At 48.8% G+C, this 22,133-nt stretch overlaps 1 protein-coding gene across 1 annotated transcript in view; it reads right to left on the reverse strand.

Annotated features, from left to right (window-relative positions):
• Window positions 1-5,906: 5,906 nt before the first annotated feature.
• FER1L5 (fer-1 like family member 5) overlaps window positions 5,907-22,133 on the reverse strand; it is a 170,249-nt gene continuing 154,022 nt past the window's right edge. Inside the window, 7 exon segments of the mRNA XM_033156713.1 lie at window positions 5,907-6,086; window positions 7,438-7,558; window positions 7,560-7,586; window positions 8,540-8,649; window positions 9,353-9,472; window positions 9,474-9,565; window positions 10,607-10,706. Coding sequence (XP_033012604.1) covers window positions 5,907-6,086; window positions 7,438-7,558; window positions 7,560-7,586; window positions 8,540-8,649; window positions 9,353-9,472; window positions 9,474-9,565; window positions 10,607-10,706 — 750 coding nt within the window.

Genomic DNA, 22,133 nt, shown 5'->3' on the forward strand with positions numbered 1-22,133 from the left:
AGTGGATTTTTGGGAATTGGCTTGAGGAACTCACAGGGAGCTTGTGTTATTCTCATTGGGGATGTGTTTTAAATCTTGCTGCTATCTCGGTCACAAGCTGCTTTTCAGAAACAGGCTGTAATGTTAGGGTCCTTCATATAAACAAGTGAATCTATTTCTTATTGTTCAGGGAGGCACTTGGTGGTGGTCACATGAGACAACAGCATTCTGTATTGGCCTGGTCCACATGTCATGCAAGCCAAGCCATGGCTTAACACAGTTACGCAGGCTGTGCAAGAAGAGCTTTGGTCCTCTCTGATTCTGTTGCTGCTGCTATGCTGAGCGAATCCATAGTTTGGCTTGGTGTGTTGTCCGATTTAACTCTCTCCTGGCTAACCACAAGCTGTAACCATGGTTTACCCTATGGTTTGCAGCTTATGGTTTGTCCAGGTGTGCTTAGTTGGGCAAAGCCCATCAGCACGTGGCCAGGCAGGCGCACAATGGTTCGCAGAACCTGCATGCTCACACGCTTGTGCGAAGCCATGTTTTGGATTACCATGCTAAGTCAATTGGGCCTTTGTAGCTGCACTTGACAGTAGCTCACCAAGGTGAGGTGCAGCTTCAGGACCAAGACTCAACAGATCTTTGTGCAACCGAAGGAGTAATCAAGGGGGAGCCTCCCTGGTTGCCTCAAGTGGCAGGTGTGGATAGTGAGCAGTGGAAGGAGGAAGAAGATGGCATGCTTTCCCCATTGCTTCAATAAGAGTTCTGGATGTAGTGACAGTGGATCCCTAAAGGGGTGAGACCTGCCACAAATGCTCAAGTGGCGTGTGCAGTTTACTTCTACTGTATATCAGTGTTGCAACCTCCACAAACGATGGTAGAACTAGCGCTGCCATATTTCAAAAAGTAAAAACCAGGACACCCCAAAAGTTGACCTTTTTTAAAACAAAAAACCCAGAGATTTTTCAATTGACTTACCTAAGATCCAGCAGGACAAAGCACCACCTTTAGGAACCCCCCCCCCCCGACATTAATTCCATCTTTGAAATCCTGGTAATGTCCAGGAAGACCTGGATGTATGGCACCCCAGGTAGATCACATGCTTTGCATGCAGGAAGCCTTGGATCATTTCCTGGCACCTCCAGTTTTTTTCAAACAAAATGCTGCTTTAAGGCTTTGGAGAGGCACTTCATTGGGTGGGCAGACCTCAAGCTTCCAGGATCTATTTTGTTTTATTTGAACTCCCCCAAGATTCACCACCTGCACTAAGTGGAAGAATAGTGGCTTTAAGAGCTGGGTGCACTTGTATGAACAGGGTGCCTTTTGTTCACTGCACAGTGCAGTAATTTGACTTCAGTAACAATAGTGAGCTTCTGGGCCTTGTGACCCTCAAACTCCTAGTGTTCTTGAATTCAGTGGCCTAATTTGTAGTGAAGCAGCCTTTTGCATTTGTTGCCATTGCTAAAGGATTGAGAAGCAAACGCTTGCCAAACCGGCCAGAGATCTACTTTCTCCCCCTTCCTGGCCTAGACAGACTGATGGTCAGTCTTGGTATGAGGCAGAATTGGGGCAGCACGTGATCCTCCAGAACAATGCCAAGCGCCTTTCTGTATTTTGGTCCTGGGTGGTGGGCTTTTCATGTTGGTTCTAGAGCATCAAGCAAAGCATTACATGAGGGACGCCAGTACCTTCCTTGCTAAAGGAAAAAACCCACTGCAGTGTCTTGTTTTGAATGTGGGAGCCTCACTTTCACTGGCACCCAAATGCTGTGCTTCAGCAGGGGTCAGCATCTGGCTGTGGGGCTGCTGCCTGAGTTAATGGCTGCAGGAGGACCCTTCCTCTTTCTGAAGCTAAGTTTTCTACATCAGCCTTTGCCAACATGGTGCCCTTTGGATATTTTGGCTGACAACTCTCATCAGCTTCAAACAGCATGGCTGGAGCTGATAGTAGATCTAGGCTCAAAGATCTACTGAACACCTGCTTGGTGAAGGCTGTTTGAAATAGTGATGAAGCAATACTGTAGCCAGAAAGCATTGCTTCTTTCAAAGACCCCCCCCCCCCCTTTTTGCCTGATCTGGTAAACGATTGTATGCTCGTCTGCCTTTTTCTCTGTACTTGTTTTGTGTCTTGACAATAAACAGATGCTGAACGTCTCTTTGCTGCTGTATGCATGGGTGGCTTAATTTAGTTCTCTATTACAGTTGGGATCTCCAAACAGCTCACAGAATGAAGACTGAGATGTTAAAATACAAAAAGCCCAGTAATTAAAAATGCAGGCAACTTGTATAAACTTCATTTTCCAGTGGAGGGAAAAATAAACTAGTTAGCAGCTTGGACTATTAAAAAAGCAGAAGTTTAATGTTAAAAGAGCACAGATCTGTTTTATTTTCAAGTGTAAGTTGTTTACAAGGCTTGGGTGGATAAAGGTGCCGAAAGGTCCATCTGGTGCCGAAAAGAGCAAAGAAGATTCCAGATGTGAGGCTGTTCTGTAGCTGAAGTGCTGATCTCTTCGCGAGGGACCATGCACCTCACTTCACTAGAGTGTTGGCACATGGAACAAGACCTTTGAGGAGGATATTATGCTTTGGTAAGTGTATGCAGGAGAATGGATATTCTGGGTAACATGTATCCTGTTAAGGACATTAAGCCAGCCCTGGAAGCAACCTGGCATCCAGTGTGGCTGATGAGGTACTGGTGTAAGATTGAACTGCTCAGTCCAATTAATAAATATACTAGCCTATTCTGAACCAGCTGTACTTTCTAGGTAGTTCTACCTACAGTGCACTGTAGTCCTAAAGGGGAGGTAACCAGAGTGTCCAGGTCTGTCTAAGCTGCCATATCAGTTGGAGCTGATAAGAGGCTTGTTGAGTTATGACAGGGAAGGTGCAGCCACTGGCTCTCCAGGTGTTCCTTGACTCCAGCTTCCATTAGCCCTCAACCAACATGGGGGGTGGCTAGATGTCTTCAGTCCTGATTCAGGGGTTGCTGCAAAGCAAGCCCCTCCTAGCTTGCCATTCCCCACATTTGTGAGGGTGGCGGAGTTCCCAACAGGGCAACTCCATAGCCCTCAGCCTCCACCAGTGGCACCACATGGAATGAACATGTGTTGGACTGACTGAAATCCCACAGGCTGTTCAGGGGCTTCTACCTGTCCTGGAAGTTTGATACAGTCTGCTTATTGCAAAAACAAAAAAAAACCTCAAAATGGGACGTCTTTCCTTCAAAAGGGGGAGGGGAATCTGCCTCTCTCTCAAACGGAGAACTCCACATTGAAAGCTCACATTTGTATACCTACCTACAATGCCTCCAGTTTCTCTCTTCAGTTGTTTCCCTGTGTCTATTTTAGATTGTGTCTCCTTTGGGGCAGGAGCCTGTCAGGACTGCTCTTTGTTGTCTTGTGCACAGATGGTGCAACATTCCAAATTATTTTAAACAATATTTTAAACAGCACTCAGCGTAACCTTAAATATAACAGCAGCAGGTAAACGTTTGCTGAAACAGAAGCCCATAAAGAAGCTTGCCCAGAGTGGCTGGGGAAATCCAGCCAGATTGGGCAGGGTATAAATAATAAATTATTACATCTGCCTCAGAGCCAGTCTGGTAAATATTGCTCAGTCTCAGATACTGAAACATATTTACATGGAATTTGCAACATAAGTGTCACCTACCTGTCTTGTGCATTCAATCTGACGAGCAGTGAGGAGCAGGTAGGACTCGTCAACCTGGGAATCTAGGAGAAGGAAAACTCTGATCCTAAATCTTTGGGAGAAGAAAAGGCTCAGGAGTAAACCCTACACAAATCCGGAGTCCCTAAGTCAGTTGGATGGTGCCTCGTACGCCGCCTTTAAGCAGCTCCTGCAGCCAAGCTGGTGCCAAACATCTGCTCTTCTTTGGCGCCCATCAGTGAGGCTGAGAGGAGGATCCTGCACCTTGGGGAGGTGACATTGGTGCTGCTAATGCAGTGGTTTGAACTCATCCCTGGAGGCACACTCCATTGTCTCTTGAGACACACAGATGCGGTCCGTGAGTGTGGTGGTGTTTGGATCGGGTGTTGGCATAGGGCCTGGGAGACCAGGGTCCAAATCTCCGCCCAGCCATGAAGCCCAATGTTGGGCCAGTCACCTACCATCTCTCAGCCCAACCTACGTCACAGGGTTGTTGTGAGGATAATACAGGGAGAGGGAGAGCGAAATATGATGCCTTGAGCTCCTGAGAGGAAAGGTGGATTATTAAACAACAAACAAACAATAGCTGCCTGCCCTCCAGTGCTGTGGAGGACACCAATATGGAAGGAAAAGTCAGCTACTGGAATGAGGCATGTATGGACTTTCACCTCAGGCAGGAGGATGTCTCAGGCAGGTTTTTATGAGTGCAGAGGACCCTTCAGATCACCTGGTCCCAAACTAAGGTTTAAATGTCAGTGACAACACCTTCAACTGGGATCAGAAGCAAAGAGGTAAGCAACGTAACTGGGGCAAACAGGTGCCGTGTGAGCCAAATGCTTGGTGTCCACAAGCCTTTAGCTCCCACATATACCAGCAAATAAAGTTTCTGAACTGTCTTCAAGGGTTACTCCACGTGAAGCTCATTGCAGTAATCTAACCCTATCCTATATCAACTGAGGCAAGGCATGCCTTCGCTTTAGTAAGACATGGCTGAAGATGTTGCTCCAACCCAGAGTGCCAAGCCAACGAGCTTCCCCCCCCCCCCAGCTGCTTGCCTGATCCTTTAGGGAGAGTGCAGCCCCGTCCAAGCCAGTTGCACACCCCACAGGATTGCTCAGCAAATACCAACAATCCCACTTCTAGAACCAACGAGACTTAGGGCTTAACTTTTTATTTATTTTTTAATGGGAATATTATGGTCTGTGAGACTGAAATATGCTAAAATATATGATGGTGGGTGGGCAGGAATTCAACATAAATCTGTTTTGGATAGTCTTTCTGCAGTGGTGCTGTACCCCTGCTCCCCCAGCCCAAGCTAGTTTTATTCAGTGATGCTGCTGTAAATTTGTGGTTGGGATCAGAAGGCCTTCACAATGGTAGGAAGGCAAAGATTAGGTGAGGATTGTCTGTTGTAGGCTTATGATTTAGAAGCAGCTATGCTCCATTTTTGCAAGATATTGGAGGCAAGATGGAGCATGAACAGAGTGGTCCTCTGTTATAAGCAACAGCATTTGGAGAAATAATTTGCTTCTGCAGCTAACTACCAGGGTGTCTTTTCTTGCGAATCAGTGGTGGCTTCTTGGGAGTGGATGGTTGCTTCTTAAGAGCTTTGGGGTGGTTCTTGGGAGTTTTGGGTGGTTTCTTGGGAACTGGAGATGATTTCATGGGAGCTTTGGGTGGTTTCTTGGGAGCTGGAGTTGGTTTCTTGGGAGTTTGGGTGGTTTCTTGGGAGCGGGAGTTGGATTCTTGGGAGTTTTGGTGGGTTTCTTGGGAGCTAGAGTTGGTTTCTTGGGAGCTGGAGTTGGTTCTTGGGAGTTTTGGGTGGTTTCTTGGGAGCTAGAGTTGGTTTCTTGGGAGTTTTGGGTGGTTCATGGGAGCTTTGGGGTGGTTTCTTGGGAGTTTTGGGTGGTTTCTTGGGAGCTGGAGGTGATTTCATGGGAGCTTTGGGTGGTTTCATGGGAGCTTTGGGTGGTTTCTTGGGAGTTTTGGGGGTTTTTGGTTTGGGTGGTTTCTTGGGAGCTGGAGGTGATTTCGTGGGAGCTTTGGGTGGTTTCTTGGGAGCTGGAGGTGATTTCATGGGAGCTTTGGGTGTTTTCTTGGGACTGGAGGTGATTTCATGGGAGCTTGGGTGGTTTCTGGGAGTTTTGGGTGGTTTCTTGGGACTGGCTTCTTGGGAGCTTTGGGCGGTTTCTTGGGAGCTTTAGGTGGTTTTGTGGGAGTGGTTGTGGTTTGAGAGTAGTGGGTGTTTCCTTGGAGGTATTAGGTTTTGGGAAGGTGGGGAAACTGACTGGGAGATGGAGTGGTGTCTCGGCAACTGGAGGCAGTGTTCAGGAGCTTCTTCAGGTGGCCTCTCAAAGTTTCCTTCTTCTTTGGAAGCATTTGGTATATTATGGAGCGTCTCCCTCCCATCGGATTGACTATCTTCATTGCCAGGTAGCCCTGAAGAGGGAAAAACAGATGATAGCATACCACCCAACTGCCCCAATTTTACTGGAATATCATGGATTTACAGAAGCCACCTTGGCTTCTGAAAGTAATCCCATTTGTCCCATTTTGGGCACAGCACCATGGCCTCCACCTGTGGCCCAGGCCACTGTCTTTTCCAGAAGCATGCTGATGATGCGCTTCTGGCATGCTGCAGCTTCTGCTTCTGCCACCCCTGGCCTTTGCCTGCTGCCACAGACCGCAGTTGGCGGTGGGGGGAGAGGACAGGTGGCCAAGGTAAGGTGGGGTGGGGCAGGATGTGGGGAGGCTGATGTCCCAAATTCCTCAGGAAATGTTGGAGCGTCAAGCAACTGTATTCTCAAAACAATGAACCACAGCTGGCTTTCATTGCCTCCAGAGGCCCATTCCTACCGGCAGATGAGACCAGGTTTCAGACAAGCTGGAGAAGCTTTCCTGGACAATTACTTGAGGACACAGAGGAGCAGCCCTTGATTCCACATGGTGTGATTATGCACTTTAATCACTCCTTGCTAGCCCCTGGAACAAGATCTATGCCACCAGCACTATAGCCATCATCTAGCCTGTTTTCATTGCACACAACTCCATAGAATACCGGGGACACTGCAGGTTCCACAGAGTGCCAAAGAGGTACTCAGGAGTGATCATGTCAATAGTTCTCTTCATGCCAGAGTGAGACACAGCCTCAACAGGATCACCTGCTCTGTCCACCAGAAAGTGCCCAGAGCATTCAGGAATCCACCAGAATCCATAGCTCTCAGAGGTGAAACATCTTAATTGCAGAGAGGGATAGCTGCTATGAGTCAACCTTCATCAGGACATGTCCAACGATAATGATGGAAGACATACCCATCCTAGACCACTTTTCATCCCTTTTGGGGCAAAGACCAAGTCAAGGGTAGTCCTTTGTGCATGGTTGCCATGGAGGCCATGAAATCCTGAACCAATGACCTAATGGCCCTTGGCGTGAAAGTTGATGTCACCCAGAATTATCATCTGGGATTCCATCAGCACCCTGCTCAAGACTACCTCAGCCAGTTTGGTCAGGGAGGATGTTGGTGGTGCTGGTACACCCACCACCTCTAATGTGTCTCTAAGCCCAAGCATGAGATGCAGGCCCTGTAGTCCTGCTCTAAGGCAGAGAGGTTTCCCTCTGAGGCAAATGAAGCCTGGTGAACTATAGCAATCCCACTCCCAGACGGTCTAGCCTGGGTTGATGCTGCACCAAGGGGGGCAGAGCTGGTAAGATCTAGCAAGGTATGTGGCTGAGCTGTACGAGTCCCAAAAGCCCAAGCTGCCTGGTCCCCTTTGCTCTTCCTGAGCAGACTCACAGGACTGCGTAGATGAAGGCTGCGAACAGCAGAATCACCAGCACGCAGCAAAGAAAAATGAAGATCTTCCATTTGCTCTTCTGCCACAACACAAAGTGGATGCTCTTCAGCGGGCAGTAAACCACGGAAAGAGGTCTCCGGCCTCCTGGTCACGGGGCAAGAAAAGTTAATCAGATGTTGTCTACAGCAGCTGTTTCCATCTTCCTGGCTTAGGAACATGGGGCTGGTGTACACTGAGTTAGACTGTTGGCCCACCTAGCTCTATATGGTATACATCAGGACCTCTGGGCCTCCAGAGTTGCTGAACTACTGAACTACAACCCCATAATACCTGCCCATTAGCCATGTTTGCCAGGGTGTGGGAGTTGTACTTCAGCAACACCTGGAAGGCCAAAGGTTCCCTGCAATTGTTCAGCTTCAATGCCGACTGGCAGCAGCTCTCTAGGGTTTCTAGGCAGGGGGTGCCCCCAGCAGGGGTGCCAGCTTGAATAAAATAACAATTTTAAAGTCAAGGACACAAAACAGTTATAAACAGTTCTATGTGTAAAAACAATGCAAACATAAAAACTATACCATGTAGTTTCTGTATGTTTGCATATAAAAACGAGATACCAAGCAGTATCCAGAACAAAGTAACATCTCTCTTGTGGAAAAGTCAAAGGGTGGATGCACCTAGGTGCTCAGTGCTGCTTAGCGTGGTACCAGTACAGCTAGGAAGGGTCCTCAGGGCCCACAGATGCCAGGCAGGCATGGGCAGGGAAAGCGCCAGAGGGCACAGTGCTCAGAGCAGGCTGTGGTAGCCAAACTGGGCGAAGGTGGCTTAATTGGTGTTGCTCTCATACAGAAGCCTCCCAGCCACCAAATCTTTGGAAACATACTCTGCCACAGCCTTTGCCAACCTGGTGCTCTCCAGATGTTTTTGACTGCAGTTCTCATCAGCCCCAGCCAAGCACACAGCTGATGGGAGCTATAGCCCCAAACACCTGCAAGGTACTAGATTGGCAAAGGCTTCCTTCTTGACACAATGACATCCCTTTCCCCATTTCCACCTCCCCAGTAGTTCGTGCAGCAGGGGGCACCCAGGCACTGCAGTCTTACTCTGGTGGCTTCAGAACTGGGTTCATGTTGGGCTCCTCTCTTCCTTTCCCAGCTGGCCGCTCTTCAGCCTCCTTTTCTGTCAGCAGCTCCAAGGTCATCTCCACCTTGCCCTAAGAGAATGAGAGAGGATGCATAGGGCAGAGGGGCTTCCAGGGTGGTATTCAACAGAAAAGAGCAATGACTCAAAATTGCAAAGTGTACCTCTACTTTCTCCCCACTCCCACTGGCTGGAGAAACCTGTGGATCAGATTTACAGTAGATGATGGTGGGGAGGGGCAGGGAACAGAGTGTTAAACATTGCACAAGCTGAAAGTCATTACACTAGTGTAACTCAACTGAATACCCATGTATGTATATTTTTCAATATATGTGGGTGGTACTTCTGATCATTGGGGTATCTTCTCTTCCAGCAATTGCATAGAACGGTGTGTCTATAGTGCCACCATCTTAATTTGGCATCTCTTGTTAGTCCTGTTCAAGGCATGCCCAGCCTTGAATACTTGGAGGGGAAGGAAAGGTGGAGAATGGGACCAATGGTACATTTGGAAAACCGTTTGCTACAGCAGAGCTGGGAAGGAGTTAGAGAAGGCCCAGAGCAAGACAGGCAGAGCTGAGCTACCCTCCAGAGGTTCCGCCCATCAGCCCCAGCCAACATGGCTGTTTTCCACAGTCCAAAACATCTGAAGGGCTGGCTTAGGAGGTGATGAAGTGAACTCCTCCACACCCCCTGTTCTACTTGCCATTCTTAGCCCCCCAGACCCAAGTCCCAACATGCAGAGGTGTGGTAGATCTGGCCTATGATGCCTTACGGACCGACAACGCGAGCTTGTCTTTCTCAAAGATGATGCAGGGCCACCATCCCCTCATGTCCCTCTGCCTGAACAGGGAGACGGGTTTCTGTTTGCCGGCGATGGAAAAAAGAGGTGGAGGTGGTGGCCCCTGTGTCCTCCAGCAGCATCTTCACGGTGCAGTCACGGGGACGCTTGGCGGGTCGAGGCATGCTGTTCAGGTTCAGTTCCAGGATTCCTGCAAGTGGAACCGGGTGCTGTTTCTATGCTTTGTGAAGGGCAGGGACAGATGGCATGTTTGAAGGCAGCGGAAAGAAGGGGAACCTCAGGCCTGGGGGGAAATGCAAGCCCCCACCTGGACTCTCTTCAGGCCACATCCTGGCCACAGGCCACAGCCACAGCCACACTCCCCAGGCCACACCTTGCACCCTCCATGGTGTGAGGAGCAAGCCAACAATAAATCACAATGTGATCTGCACAGACTGGTGGAGTATCAAGCCTAATGAGCACAGCAGCTCACCCCTGGTAGGTCTTGCCCCATGGTTCAGTTCCCATGTCCATCTGTGCCCCCTGGTCATCTGAGTACCCTCCTCTCCAAGGCTCTTCTCAAGCATTTAGAGACTGTGCCTGCATGCAGCCAACCTCCCCTCCACCCTTTTCATGTGTCTTCTGCTTCTGGGAGACCAGGCGGGAGGAGAACTTATCTCAGCAGAAGGGAGAGACCCCCTTGCTTCTTCAGCAACCTGACTTCTCTGCCTCTTGGCCTCCCTCCTCCCCTGCTTCAGCTTCTGCCTCTGATTCTAGACTTCTCTCTGCCATAGACTCCCTCCAGCTCACTAAGCCCTGTTACCTCTCCAGCTTCTGACACCTGCTCCTCCATTCTCCTCCCTCATCTCCCTCTGACCACCCATCACTGTCCCACCACCCCTCCCTGGGCTCTGAGCCATCTTCCCTTAGAGGTTCCCTCAGCTGGTTCCTCCCACTGCGTCCACCAGTCCATGATACCTGACTAAATGCAACTAGGGTCTGTTAATGCTTCTTGCAGCTCTGGAGGAGGACAGCGTGCATGTGCACAGAGAACCTCACTGACTGTACAAGGCAAAGTCCAAAGCTATGGCTTTGCCCACAGTTGCTCTGGCCCTGCCTGCCACTCGCATGTCACCCCTGGAAGGCTGCCCAGAAGGCAATGTGCCTTCAGGCTGAGGAAGTTTCCCCACCCTGAAATAGGACATGGGGTGAAAAGCCTTGTCTTGCCCCCCAGGTTCAGGATTCTTTTTACCTATAAAGTCATCAGCTGAGAACTTGTCATTGTCCCAGATCTGGATGATGAGCTTGGGGGGCACTTTCTGCATGGTCTCGTCAAGGCTCCAGAAATGTTGCTGCAGACAGGGTAGAAGAATGGCTGTTGAAATGGGAGACGCATGATAGGCGTCAAGGCAGACCTGCTCAAGTCAGGACCAGCTCCACCACACCTGGGAGCTGATGCCGAGGCTGTGGGGCAGGAGCACAGAGGAGGGCAAGCAAGATGATCAGGGGTCTGGAAACCAAGCCTCATGAGGAACGGTTGAGGGAACTGGGCATGCGTAGCCTGGTCAAGAGGAGATATGATAGCCATGTTCAAATATCTAAAGGACTGTCACATGGAAGAGGGAACAGGCTTGTTTTCGCTGACTCTGGAGGGTAGGTCTCAAACCATGGCTTCAAGTGACAAGAAAGGAGATCTTGACTAAACATCAGGAAGCACTTTCTGACAGTGTAACAGCATGAAAGAGTGTTTTCCAGAGAAAGGAGTGTGGTAAAGCACTTGCCTGACACTAGGTGGCAGCACCAACTTGGAGTATTCTTTTCAAGTTTATTGGCTAGAGCCAATCGCTCCAGGGTTATTCACTGGAGGAAGCACATTGTTCCCTCTATTTTCACAGAAATTTAGAAAATTAAACCATAGCTGTCAACCTTCCCTTTTTTGTGGGAAATTCCCTTGTTCGGAATAGGAAAAGGGGGGGGGAGGGAAAGGTTGACAGCTATGCATTAAACTGACCAGGAACATGGATCATATTCCTGGTGATGAAGCAAAGTTTTAGTTTGCTTGCAACAAAAACGACTGCTGTGTGTTGTGCTGGGATGACTCTCTCAAAATTCACAAGTGACATGCCAAATAAATAATAATAATATAATAATAATAATAATAATAATAGTATTTAAGTCAACTGATGAAATGGAGAGAGAATTGTTTCAAGATGAAGCAACAAGGGGGAAATGTGCAGTGTGAAAAATTAACTAAGGCCCATGCTGCTGCTGCTGCTGCTGCTGCTGCCGCCACAATGTGCGAGATTTCAACCTGTGGTCTGGGAATATTGGGAAAGAAGGAATTGGCAAACAGCAACCAGAATGGAATCTTACTTTTGACGATATGTGCAGCGCACAATGTTATTACCAGCACACTCTTTCAACAAAAAAAATTAAAAACATATTGGAGGCACCTCAGTCAAACCCCTTATTGTCTCTGCTAATATCGCTGTGATGTGCTCCTTACCAGAGCTATGATGAGTGCCGATGACTGCTGGACAGATCACCGACTAATACACTCTACAATGGCTATCAGGATTATACCTCAACGTAGGCTTCAGGGAAGGAAACCAAGGCGCAAAATGAACACTCAAGCCCTTCAAGATCCCATTAAGTGGAATTGCTTCCAAACGACTCTTAAGGACCATCTGCTTTCAGAATTCCCTGATAACATTGAGGAACACTGGACCAAGCTAAAAATATCCATTATTGCAACCTGTGAACAAACTATTGGATACCAAACCGAAACACCAGGACTGGTTTGATGAGAATGACAGTGAGATTGAATGCATGATTGACAAGAAAGGGAAGGTCTTTCAGATCTGGCAAAGAGACAGAAACTGTGCCACTAAGACGAAAACCTATGCCAACACTAAGGCTGAGGTTCAAAGAAGAACCAGAGAACTAAAAAACACCTGGTGGATGAAAAAAGCTCAAGAAATCCAGCACTTAGCCGACACTCATGATGCACAGAATTTCTTTAAAGCCACAAAGACCATCTGTGGGCCAATAAATCATGGCATATGCCCCCTACACTCAACAGATGGTACCACATTTCTAAAAGCTAAAGAAGCTATTGCACTGCGCTGCAAATAACATTACCAGCATCTCCTTAACTGTAACCAGGGCCTTCTTAAGTATATCCAGCACTGTGGTGCAAAGATCCCTCTAGCGCCCCCTTCCGTTTCCAGAGTTGTTGACCTTTTTACGGCACTGCCGGCAGCTTGGGGGCTGGAGGAGGCGGACAGTGGCTGGAGGGCAGCTCCTCCGGCGGGGAAGAGGCAGAGGTTCCTCCGGGCACAGCGCTGCTTCAGCAAGGTGGGCGAGCTGATGCCGGGAGGCGCCGCGTCCAGCCTCTGCCTCTTCCCTGGTGCCCTCCAGAACCTGGCGCCCTGGTGCCCCACGCCACTTGCCTCTATGGGCAAGACGCCCCTGACTGTAACTTCCCCATAGCTGCTGAGGTCCCCTCACAAATTCTGCAAAAACAAATTAGAGATGAGCTTGCAGTATCTCCAAATCTGGGTGAGTTATGTACAGCTATTAACCAAATGAAAAACAACAAAGCCTGTGGACCTGATGGGATACCTGCCGAAGTCTTCAAAGTGGGTGGAATTGGGGAGTTCCGGTCATGCATGACGGGAAATGGCTGACTAATACCATCTCTCCCGACCCCCACGGGGTTTTCCAAGGCTGTGATGGGAGTAAGCAGCCTCCCAAAACCTTCCCAGGAGTGTGGGAAGGACTGCCTCGCCCGCAGATGCCCCGTAAACCTGCTCCGACCCCGGTGGGAAGGAGCGGGGGGGGGGCAAAGGGCGGATAGCTCCCGTGGGGGGAGGACCTTCCGGAGGCCACCCCGATTGTGCATGATCCCCAATGCTTTAAAATATAAATTAGTGAGAAGTCTTGGGCATGCTTCAAACAAAGGAGGAAAAAGTATTTTGTTAAAAAACCACTGAACAGCCAAGAAGGAAAACAAAGGAAAGAAGACTTTATCATCGTATCGGTATGTGGAAACGGGACGGAAAAGGGGGGGGGAGCCTCGGACTCTGTGATTGTATTTTGCTTTACTATTTTAGTATTTTAGGGGCAAAGCAATTATATGGAGATGAAATATGGACTTAAATCCACACAGAGACATTGTTTGCGTTGATTTATCTTGCCTGTTGGAATATATCAGAGGCTGTGAAAATATTGAAGGACAGAAAACAAAGGACAATAGTTGACCAAATACCTCCGGAGTTTGAAGCCTGGGAACTCCCACATAAATTTAAATAATAATTCGGTAGATTTGGAACTTTTTTTTAAATTGATAATTGGATAAATAATTTGGAATGTAATTTGGAATGTTTCAATGTGATTTGTTATATTGGAAACTTTAATAAAAATGATTTGGCAAAGTGGGTGGAATTGAACTTACACAACAACTTCATTAGCTCATCGAAAAAATCTGGGTGAGAGAAGAGATCCCAGCAGACTTTAGGGATGCCAGAATTATCAATCTCTTTAAAAAATAAAAAGGTGACAACTGATTGCAGAAACTATCGAGGCATCTCTTTGTTAGCTGCAGCTGGAAAAATTCTTGCAAGGATCTTAGAAACCATCTCTTAACAACATCGAGGTGACCCTTCCTGAATCCCAAAATGGTTTAGACCTTCTAGGGGGCAGTGGACATGATTTCCACTGCCTGACAGCTTCAAGAAAAATGCAGAGAGCAAAACCAACTCCAAACAGAGATCTTTGTTTTAAAAACAAATTCTTAGTAGTTTTGTAATAAATCGGCTTATAATCGTGACTTATGAAGCTGGTTCCTCCGCTGAGAATATATGTGCTAAGCGGGGGGGGGGGGGGAACACAGGGTAGGACCACAATCAGGAACTGGTACACCAGAAGATGCTGTTTTCAACAGAAAAAGGAAAGGAGCAGAAGTGAAAACCAGACATGAAGTCATATCCTCTGATCTGAAAACCCAGGTCCTTAGTTCCAGGTGGTGGAATGGGTGGGCTCATTATGGGGGGTTTCCTATACAGAATTTATTAAAAAATACATTTCATTGCCAATGTGTTTAGCACTGCAGCATGCAAGCAGATTTGAAGGCTCAGCCCTAGCAAGTACTATTATCCAGACAAACATTTGGGAGTATTGCAGAGTCTTTTGGTCTGAGGACTGATCCTGCTGATGGCTTAACTCACTGCCATTGGTTTGTTGGAAATACTGAAAATCTTTCCACAACTGCTTAAGATAGCTCACAGCATCTATTTAAGACAATTTCATTCAGCGCAGAAAAAACTAATGCTGAAATCATTAAAAAAAAATCTTTAAAAGAACATACAGTCGTACCTTGGATCTCGAACGCCTTGCGACTCAAATGTTTGGCTCCCAAATGCCGCAAACCCAGAAGTGAGTGTTCTGGTTTGCAAACGTTCTTTGGAAGCTGAACGTCTGACCCAGAGCCGGATTTAAGTTTGATGAAGCCCTAAGCAACTGAAGGCAACGGGGCCCTTTATATGTCCAGCTGCCCTTTGTCACAACAAATTGCTGCTGTTTTTTGTGTTGCTGTATGGTAATTGACGGACCTAATAGGTATCTCAAGCCATTTGCTCATAGCAAACAGGAGCCTACACAACACAAAACACTCTTGCTTCATGTAGGTTTTATTTTGTTTTTCATCTTATATTTTGGAAATGTACATCCAGGGGAGGGACCCAACTTTTGGAGCAATGTTTTGTCCACCCTGCTCTGTGAAGCCACCCTGTTAGCAGCACTAGAGCTTCCCGTTCCTGGTTCCTAGGAAATTGGGGCAAGAGAGTTGCAGGTTCTCCTCCCTGTTCTAAAAAGCAGGTGTCTTCCCCCTATAGGATCCTGGGAATTGTAGTTTGTTGGGGGTTATGGGATCTGTGAGACCCTCTGGCCTGACCCATGGTGGCCTCATCCCAGCACACTTTGACCCCCCTGATTTTATTTTTCTTAATTCAGCTGCCTGACAACCCAGCAGCCTGGCCCCCGTTTGCCAGCTGATGTCACAAAGTGCTGCTTTTCAGGCAAGCCTTATAATGCCCTGCAAGGGGGGTGCCTGTCAGATGACAGAGAGAAAGGAGAGAAAGAGACGAGGGGGAGAGAGAGAGAGAGAGAGAAAGTGTATCAACAATGGATGCTGTAGGTAGGAGGCCTAGAGGAGATGAGTGGCATCATCATCATCATCATCAATTATTTTTAGTTTAATTATGATGATGATGCATGTGGCTTGGCTCCCTGGCTTGACTTGTTGAAAGCTGTAGATAGCTTGCTAGGTCCCTGCCTCTCAGCAATGCAGCTCTGCAGACTTAGCCCCTTTTCATGCTGCAGGAGCCCCCAAGGGGTGGTGTGTACACAGCCTTTGGTTTTAAGGGAAAGGCTTCTAGCGCAGGGGTCAGCAAACTTTTTCAGCAGGGGGCCGGTCCACTGTCCCTCAGACCTTGTGGGGGACTGGAGTATATTTTGGAAAAAAAATATGAATGAATTCCTATGCCCCACAAATAACCCAGAGATGCATTTTAAATAAAAGGACACACTCTATTCATGCAAAAACATGCTGATTCCCGGGCCGTCCATGGGCCACATTGAGAAGGCAATTGGGCCGCATCCGGCCCCCGGGCCTTAGTTTTGGGACCCCTGTTCTAGCGGGCTTCAGCTTGCACGGGGCAGGAGGCTAGTGAGATTTCTTTGTGCTATTTCTTTGCAGCATCACTGCACGTGATCCTTGATCAAAAGGTTCCTGCCCCGAGGAGCTTACAATCTTTAGTATGACACAGGAAGGGAAAAGAGAAAGGTTGAGGTCCAGGCTGGATCCCGAATCCTCCTGTGCGACATAAGCCAGGGCCTCTGATTTTGGGATTCCTGGATATTTCCCACTTCTAACCTCTTCCTCTGTTTTTATTTTCCTTTCTGTCTCATAGGGCACAAGAGATTTTCCCAACGGCCCCAGGAGGCGCCCCTGACCGTGGTGGTAGGTGAATTCCATGGGGAATCCGTCCCCCACATGTGCAGGGAGGTCGTGGCGCTGACCTGAGTGGTTAGGGGGGGTTGCAGGCCCGTCTCGCCCCAGCCCCTCGCCCCCCTCCTTCCAAGCCAGGGGTCAGGCCAGGCAGGAGCAGCAACCATTGGCAGCCAGTGGTGACGTGGGCATGGGCAGCCTGGCAGGGGTGCTTGTTCTGTCCCCCTCCTTCCCTGGGTCAACTGGCCAGGCACCCTCGCCAGCGCTCAGGCTGTCCCTGCAGACGTTTGGGGGCTTCACCCCCCGGGGGCCCTATGTCAGCAGAGGGAGGAAGCTTGGAATGCAGACAGGAAGGGGGGGGGGAGATAATATTGAAGCCCGAGAAGGAAACAATTGAGGACGCCCCTTGGGACCCTGTCCCCTAGAGAGCAAAATGTCCTTCTTCGCAGGGCCGTAGTTTGAACCAAAACAAGATCCCCCAGCAGCAGCCCAGCGGTGCAGCCAAAGCTAACAAGCGGAGGTAAGCTGTGATCTTCCGTGGCAGGAGAAGTGTTTCCCAGGGATCTTGCTAGCTGGAGGAGGGAGGCTGATTTAGATTTCCCTATCCTTTTATGGAGGGACACGGGTGGCGCTGTGGGTTAAACCACAGAGCCTAGGGCTTGCTGATCAGAAGGTCGGTGGTTCAAATCCCCGTGACGGGGTGAGCTCCCGTGCTCGGTCCCTGCTCCTGCCAACCTAGCAGTTGGAAACCACATCAAAGTGCAAGTAGATAAATAGGTACCACTCGGTCGGGAAGGTAAACGACGTTTCCATGCGCTTATCTGGTTTTGCCAGAAGCGGCTTAGTCATGACCTGGAAGCTGTACGCCGGCTCCCTCGGCCAGTAAAGCAAGATGAGCGCCACAACCCCAGAGTTGTCCCGCGACTGGACCTAATGGTCAGGGGTCCCTTTACAGGCAGAACCGTAGCTAGGGAGTGGCGAGGTGGGCCCCCGCCAGGGGCGCAGGCGAGGGGTGGGGCGGCAAATCGACTCCTCCAGCCAATCAGACTAACTGAGCCTGTTTCTTCCTTAGGCGAGAGGCCGGCCAGAACGAAGGGGGAAAGGCTCCCACTTCAAGTAAGTGGCAATGCCAATTGAGTGTCCTATATTTTAGGAATGCTTCTGTTATGTACTGAGTTGAATAGGATCCAAACTGCAGCAGGCTGATTGGTCCTAGAACAATAGGATTGAGATTGCAGCAGTCTGACTGGTCCCAGAACAATAGGATTGAGATTGCAGCAGTCTGATTGGTCCCAGAACAATAGGATTGAGATTGCAGCAGTCTGATTGGTCCCAGAACAATAGGATTGAGATTGCAGCAGTCTGATTGGTCCGCAGGAGCCACCCAATCCAGCTCCAGGTGGAAGTGAATCTGCACTCTGATTGGCATACAGGAGTATCCCTGAATTAGCCAATCACGTGGGGCCCATTGTGTAAATAGTGTATATAAAGCAAACGTTTTGGGGGAACTACATTCCTCACTACTATGAGCTGAATAAAGAGCATGAAATTCACACTCGACTCCGAGTATCTTTCAGCTTCCCCCCTCCCTCGTGCGCCAGACTGGTGCTAGCATGGCTGGGAGCCAGGCGCTTGCTGATTCCTCCATTTTTCTTTCCAGAGAGGGAGCCTTTCCCCAACGTTCACCGGTACTTCGTTCTGGCCAAATCCCTGGAGCGACGTGGCGAACATCAGGTACTGGGACTGAAGGAAGGGAGGGAGGGAGGGGTTCTTGCGAAATCAAAAATGGGGCAGTCGTTTTGGGTCTGTCCCAGCCCCTTCTCCTAAGATGTCCTGCTTCCTCCACAGGGCCACGCCTCCAGGGATGAGGCTCCATCTCCGGCTCCCGGGATGAAGAATGAAAGACCATCCCGGGGGTTCCCAGCCCCTGACCCTCACAGGGTTTCCCCACTCCCCCATCTCCATACGGGGATGGCCCCTTCACGGCCCTACTTGGCGCAGAAGCAGCAGCCAAGGTTTCCCCCGATTAGAGTTACATCGAGAGTAGTATCGGAGACCTTGGCTGCTGCTTCTGCGCCAAGCCGGCCGGGACACAGGCGAGATGCCCGTATGGAGGTGGAGGAGAACTTGTGCCAACTAATAACATCAGGTAGGAGGAAATGCCCCCTTCCCAGGTCCCCCACCCTCCTGGCCCAGACTGGGGCTATTATAGCGTGGCTGGGAGCCAGGCGCCTGCTGATGTCTCCGTTTGTTTGTTTTGCAGCAAGGCAAAGGATCAGGCTGGGAGCCGCCGCATCCCGGGAGGGAATGGAGCCGAGACGAAGGCCTCTCGCCTCAGAAGTAAGGAGGGGGGCCTTAGGAAACACACAAGGAGGGCCTGCAGGATCAGGTCAAGGGCTCGTCTGGTCCAGCCTCCTCTTCTCCCAGAGCCCAAGAGCCCTTTGCCCACCTCGGACTTCCTGCAAGAGCTTTTCTGAAGCTCTGTCCCTGGCGTTTGGTCTGTGAGAAAGATTCCTTCTTTCTTGCAGGAACATCTCGCTGCACTGCTGCGGCTGCTGCCAAGACCCCCACCCAGAGAGTAGAGGTAAGAGGAAGGGGAAAGTTGCATGCAGCGGGGAGAACACCCTCCCCTGAGATAGGGATCCCCTTTCCAGAGGATCTTGACTAACAGTTCTGTTTTTCTTTAATTTTCAGGAATTGACGTCGATCATCAGTATGTTCTTCATTTATTACATTATTATTATAATAAATTATATAATGAAAACTACTTTATGTTGCATTTTGTGTTTATTCCATTTCATTTGTAGTCTCAGAAGGTGGTGCTGTTGAGGTAAAATGTATTTTCACAGTTCGTGAGCAGCAGTGGATATGTAATAATATCCACATATTGAGTATAATGGAAGGTCATTAGGCAGGGAATATAAAATCATCATGTAGAAAGCATTGCAAAACCAAGGCACGCTTTCCCATAGAAAGTCATGCAAAACGGTTTAACAATAACAACATCAACATCATCAACATCAACAACAACAATTTATTACCCCGCCCATCTGGCTGGGCCTCCCCAGCCACTCTGGGCGGCTTCCAAGAGAGATTAAAAGTGTCACCTTGAAAGAGACTGTACAAAAAATGATGTATAGATGGTATCTAACACCGGTTAAGTTGGCAAAAATGTATAGGATGAGTGACAAATCATGTTGAAAATGTAGGAAGAATGATGGTGAATTTTATCATATGTGGTGGACATGCGAGAAAACAAAATCGTTTTGGGAATTGATTTATAATGAGCTGAAAAAGATGTTTAAGTATACCTTCTCCAAAAAGCCGGAAGCTTTTTTGCTAGGCTTGATGGGTGAAGAAATTGCAAAAAAAGACCAAAGGCTGTTTATGTATGCAACAACCACGGCAAGGATACTTTTTGCCCAAAAATGGAAATTACAGGAAGTACCAACGATTGAGGAGTGGCAGACGAAGATGATGGAATATGCTGAACTAGCAAAACTGACTGGCAAGGTTCGAAACCAGGATGAATCAAAATTTCAAAGGGATTGGAGTAAATTTGTTGACTATTTAAGATTTAACCGTGGAAGTTTGAAGACACTAGTGGGAGTGGAATGACCCTATGACATTGTTAGAAAGATTAAAGTAAGAAACTGCGTGAATAGATTGGACTAGAAAACCTGCGGAAGTGATGGAGGGAAGTCGTCCGGCAGAGCGAGGATGTAGGTGTATTTGTTTATGATTTGTTTAAATTGGTTAATTGGAAGATTAGACTTCCAAGAGCTGATTGGAACACCTCAGGACTCTGAAACTCAGAGCGTTCCCCTGACTGACTGTCCTTAACAAAACAAGGACCCATGGGTGTTCTGACACTCGCACAGTCAGACATCCTGAACTTCTCAAGCAACTGCTTAATCTTACCTTCCTGACTCAGCAAGAAACTTCCATCTTCTGTCCTGTCAATCTTGACACCTAGGTAAACCTGTGCTGGCCCTAGTTCCTTGAGCTTAAAAACGCTTACTAAGCTCCTGTGCAAACCTTTGCACGTGCTTCTCTGTCTTCGCTACACAAATGAAGGACTATAAGTCTCTCTGGGCAGCAACAGCTAACAGTAAGCATAGAGATTCACTCCTAGAGGTTGGCACATACACCTCGGTGTAATGCAAGCCTTTCCTCTGTGTGAAACCTCTGGCTACTAACCTAGCTTTGTATTGAGGTTCTCCAGTTGTTGTGGGTTTAAGCCTAAACACCCAGAGACTGCCCACAGCGCACTCACCCTTGGGCAGCATTACTGTGGAGAACACCTTCAGCTCCTTCATGGAGTCTAACTCCTTCTCTATTGCTTTGTACCATCTGTTGGCCTCAGTCTCAGGCAATTGTTCCTCAAAGCACTCTGGCTCACACTGAGCCATACAAGCCCACACACTAGTGGCTGTGTATCTGTCAGGTGGTATCCCTTTCGTGGTCCTCTCGGACCTCCAAAGCACTGGCGTGGGAACCCCCTCTGACCCTGACGTGCTCGTACCTGGCTGTGTGTCACTAGCCTCAGGAGACCCATTGCGCGATCTGCTGCGCTTGCTCCAGGTTCCTGGATCACCGTCAGGAGTAGACCTGCTGCTTTTGACCTGTCTTCCAGCCCTAAACACTGGAGACGTGGGTGCAGTCTTAGGCACTCGTTTAGGAATAGCCCCTTGACATGCTACACCCTGGTCATGGCTGGGAACTTGGCCCGAGCCACCAGCAGGACCTGGTGCCGCAGCACCACCACCTGGGGCTGGTCCACCCAGACCATCACCACCAGCGGGTGGTGCACCTGCCTGACCAGCATCCTCAGGACCTTCCAGGATGTCCGAAAGTACCTCAGGATTGCCATGGATGCGTTTCCATCCCTGTTGCTCACAGAACTCAGCACTGTTGCTGATCATCACCCATGTCTGATTGCCTTCTGGGTACACGAATCACCAAGCTTTGGACCCTGATTCGTATCCCACAAAGATTATCTTCTGGGACCGTGGACCACCCTTCCTGCATTTCGACTTGGGAAGAAGCACATGGGCTTCACACCCGAACGTACACAAGAAGTGGACTTTGGGCTTCTTACCGTGCAAAAGAAAATAGGGCGTGTCCCCTACCACAGAATTGAAAACCCTGTTCTGACAAAAACTGGCACAGCGCAAAGCTTCAGCCCAATACTTCATCAGAAGATTGGCATCATAAAGCATTGCAGAAACTGCCTCCTGCAATGTCCAATTCTTCCTCTCGGCAATCCCGTTAGCCTGAGGAGAATTCGGGGCTGTCAACCTGTGTTTGATCCCTTTCTGACAGAAGAAGTTCTGCAGCAGGGCGCATGTAAATTCCGTCCCTCTGACTGAAAACAGCGCACCCTGCAGGAAAATTCTACCTCAATAGCTAAAACCCACTCTTTAATCAAATTGGGCGCCTCACCCTTGTGTTTGAGAGGCAGGTACCAATTCATCCTCGTGTGGTCATCAGTCAGAGACAAAATGAATCTGGCTCCACCCAGACTGGCCACAGACATTGGCCCACAGAGATCCACATGGACCAAAGCAAAAGCCCTAGTGGTAACCCTGTCGGACCTGGGATATTGGCACGAGGTCACTTTGGCTTGTTTACATGCTCTGCAATCCAAAAAGGTCGAGCATGGCAACATTTACAGACAATAAATTACATTTCATGCCTGGTAACACAAACACTTGTAAATCAGCTTTATTATGGTGCTGGATGAGACTCTTGAGAGTCCCATGGACTG

This window comes from Lacerta agilis, chromosome 8 (genome assembly GCF_009819535.1).
Source record: "Lacerta agilis isolate rLacAgi1 chromosome 8, rLacAgi1.pri, whole genome shotgun sequence".
Lineage (NCBI taxonomy): Eukaryota > Metazoa > Chordata > Lepidosauria > Squamata > Lacertidae > Lacerta > Lacerta agilis.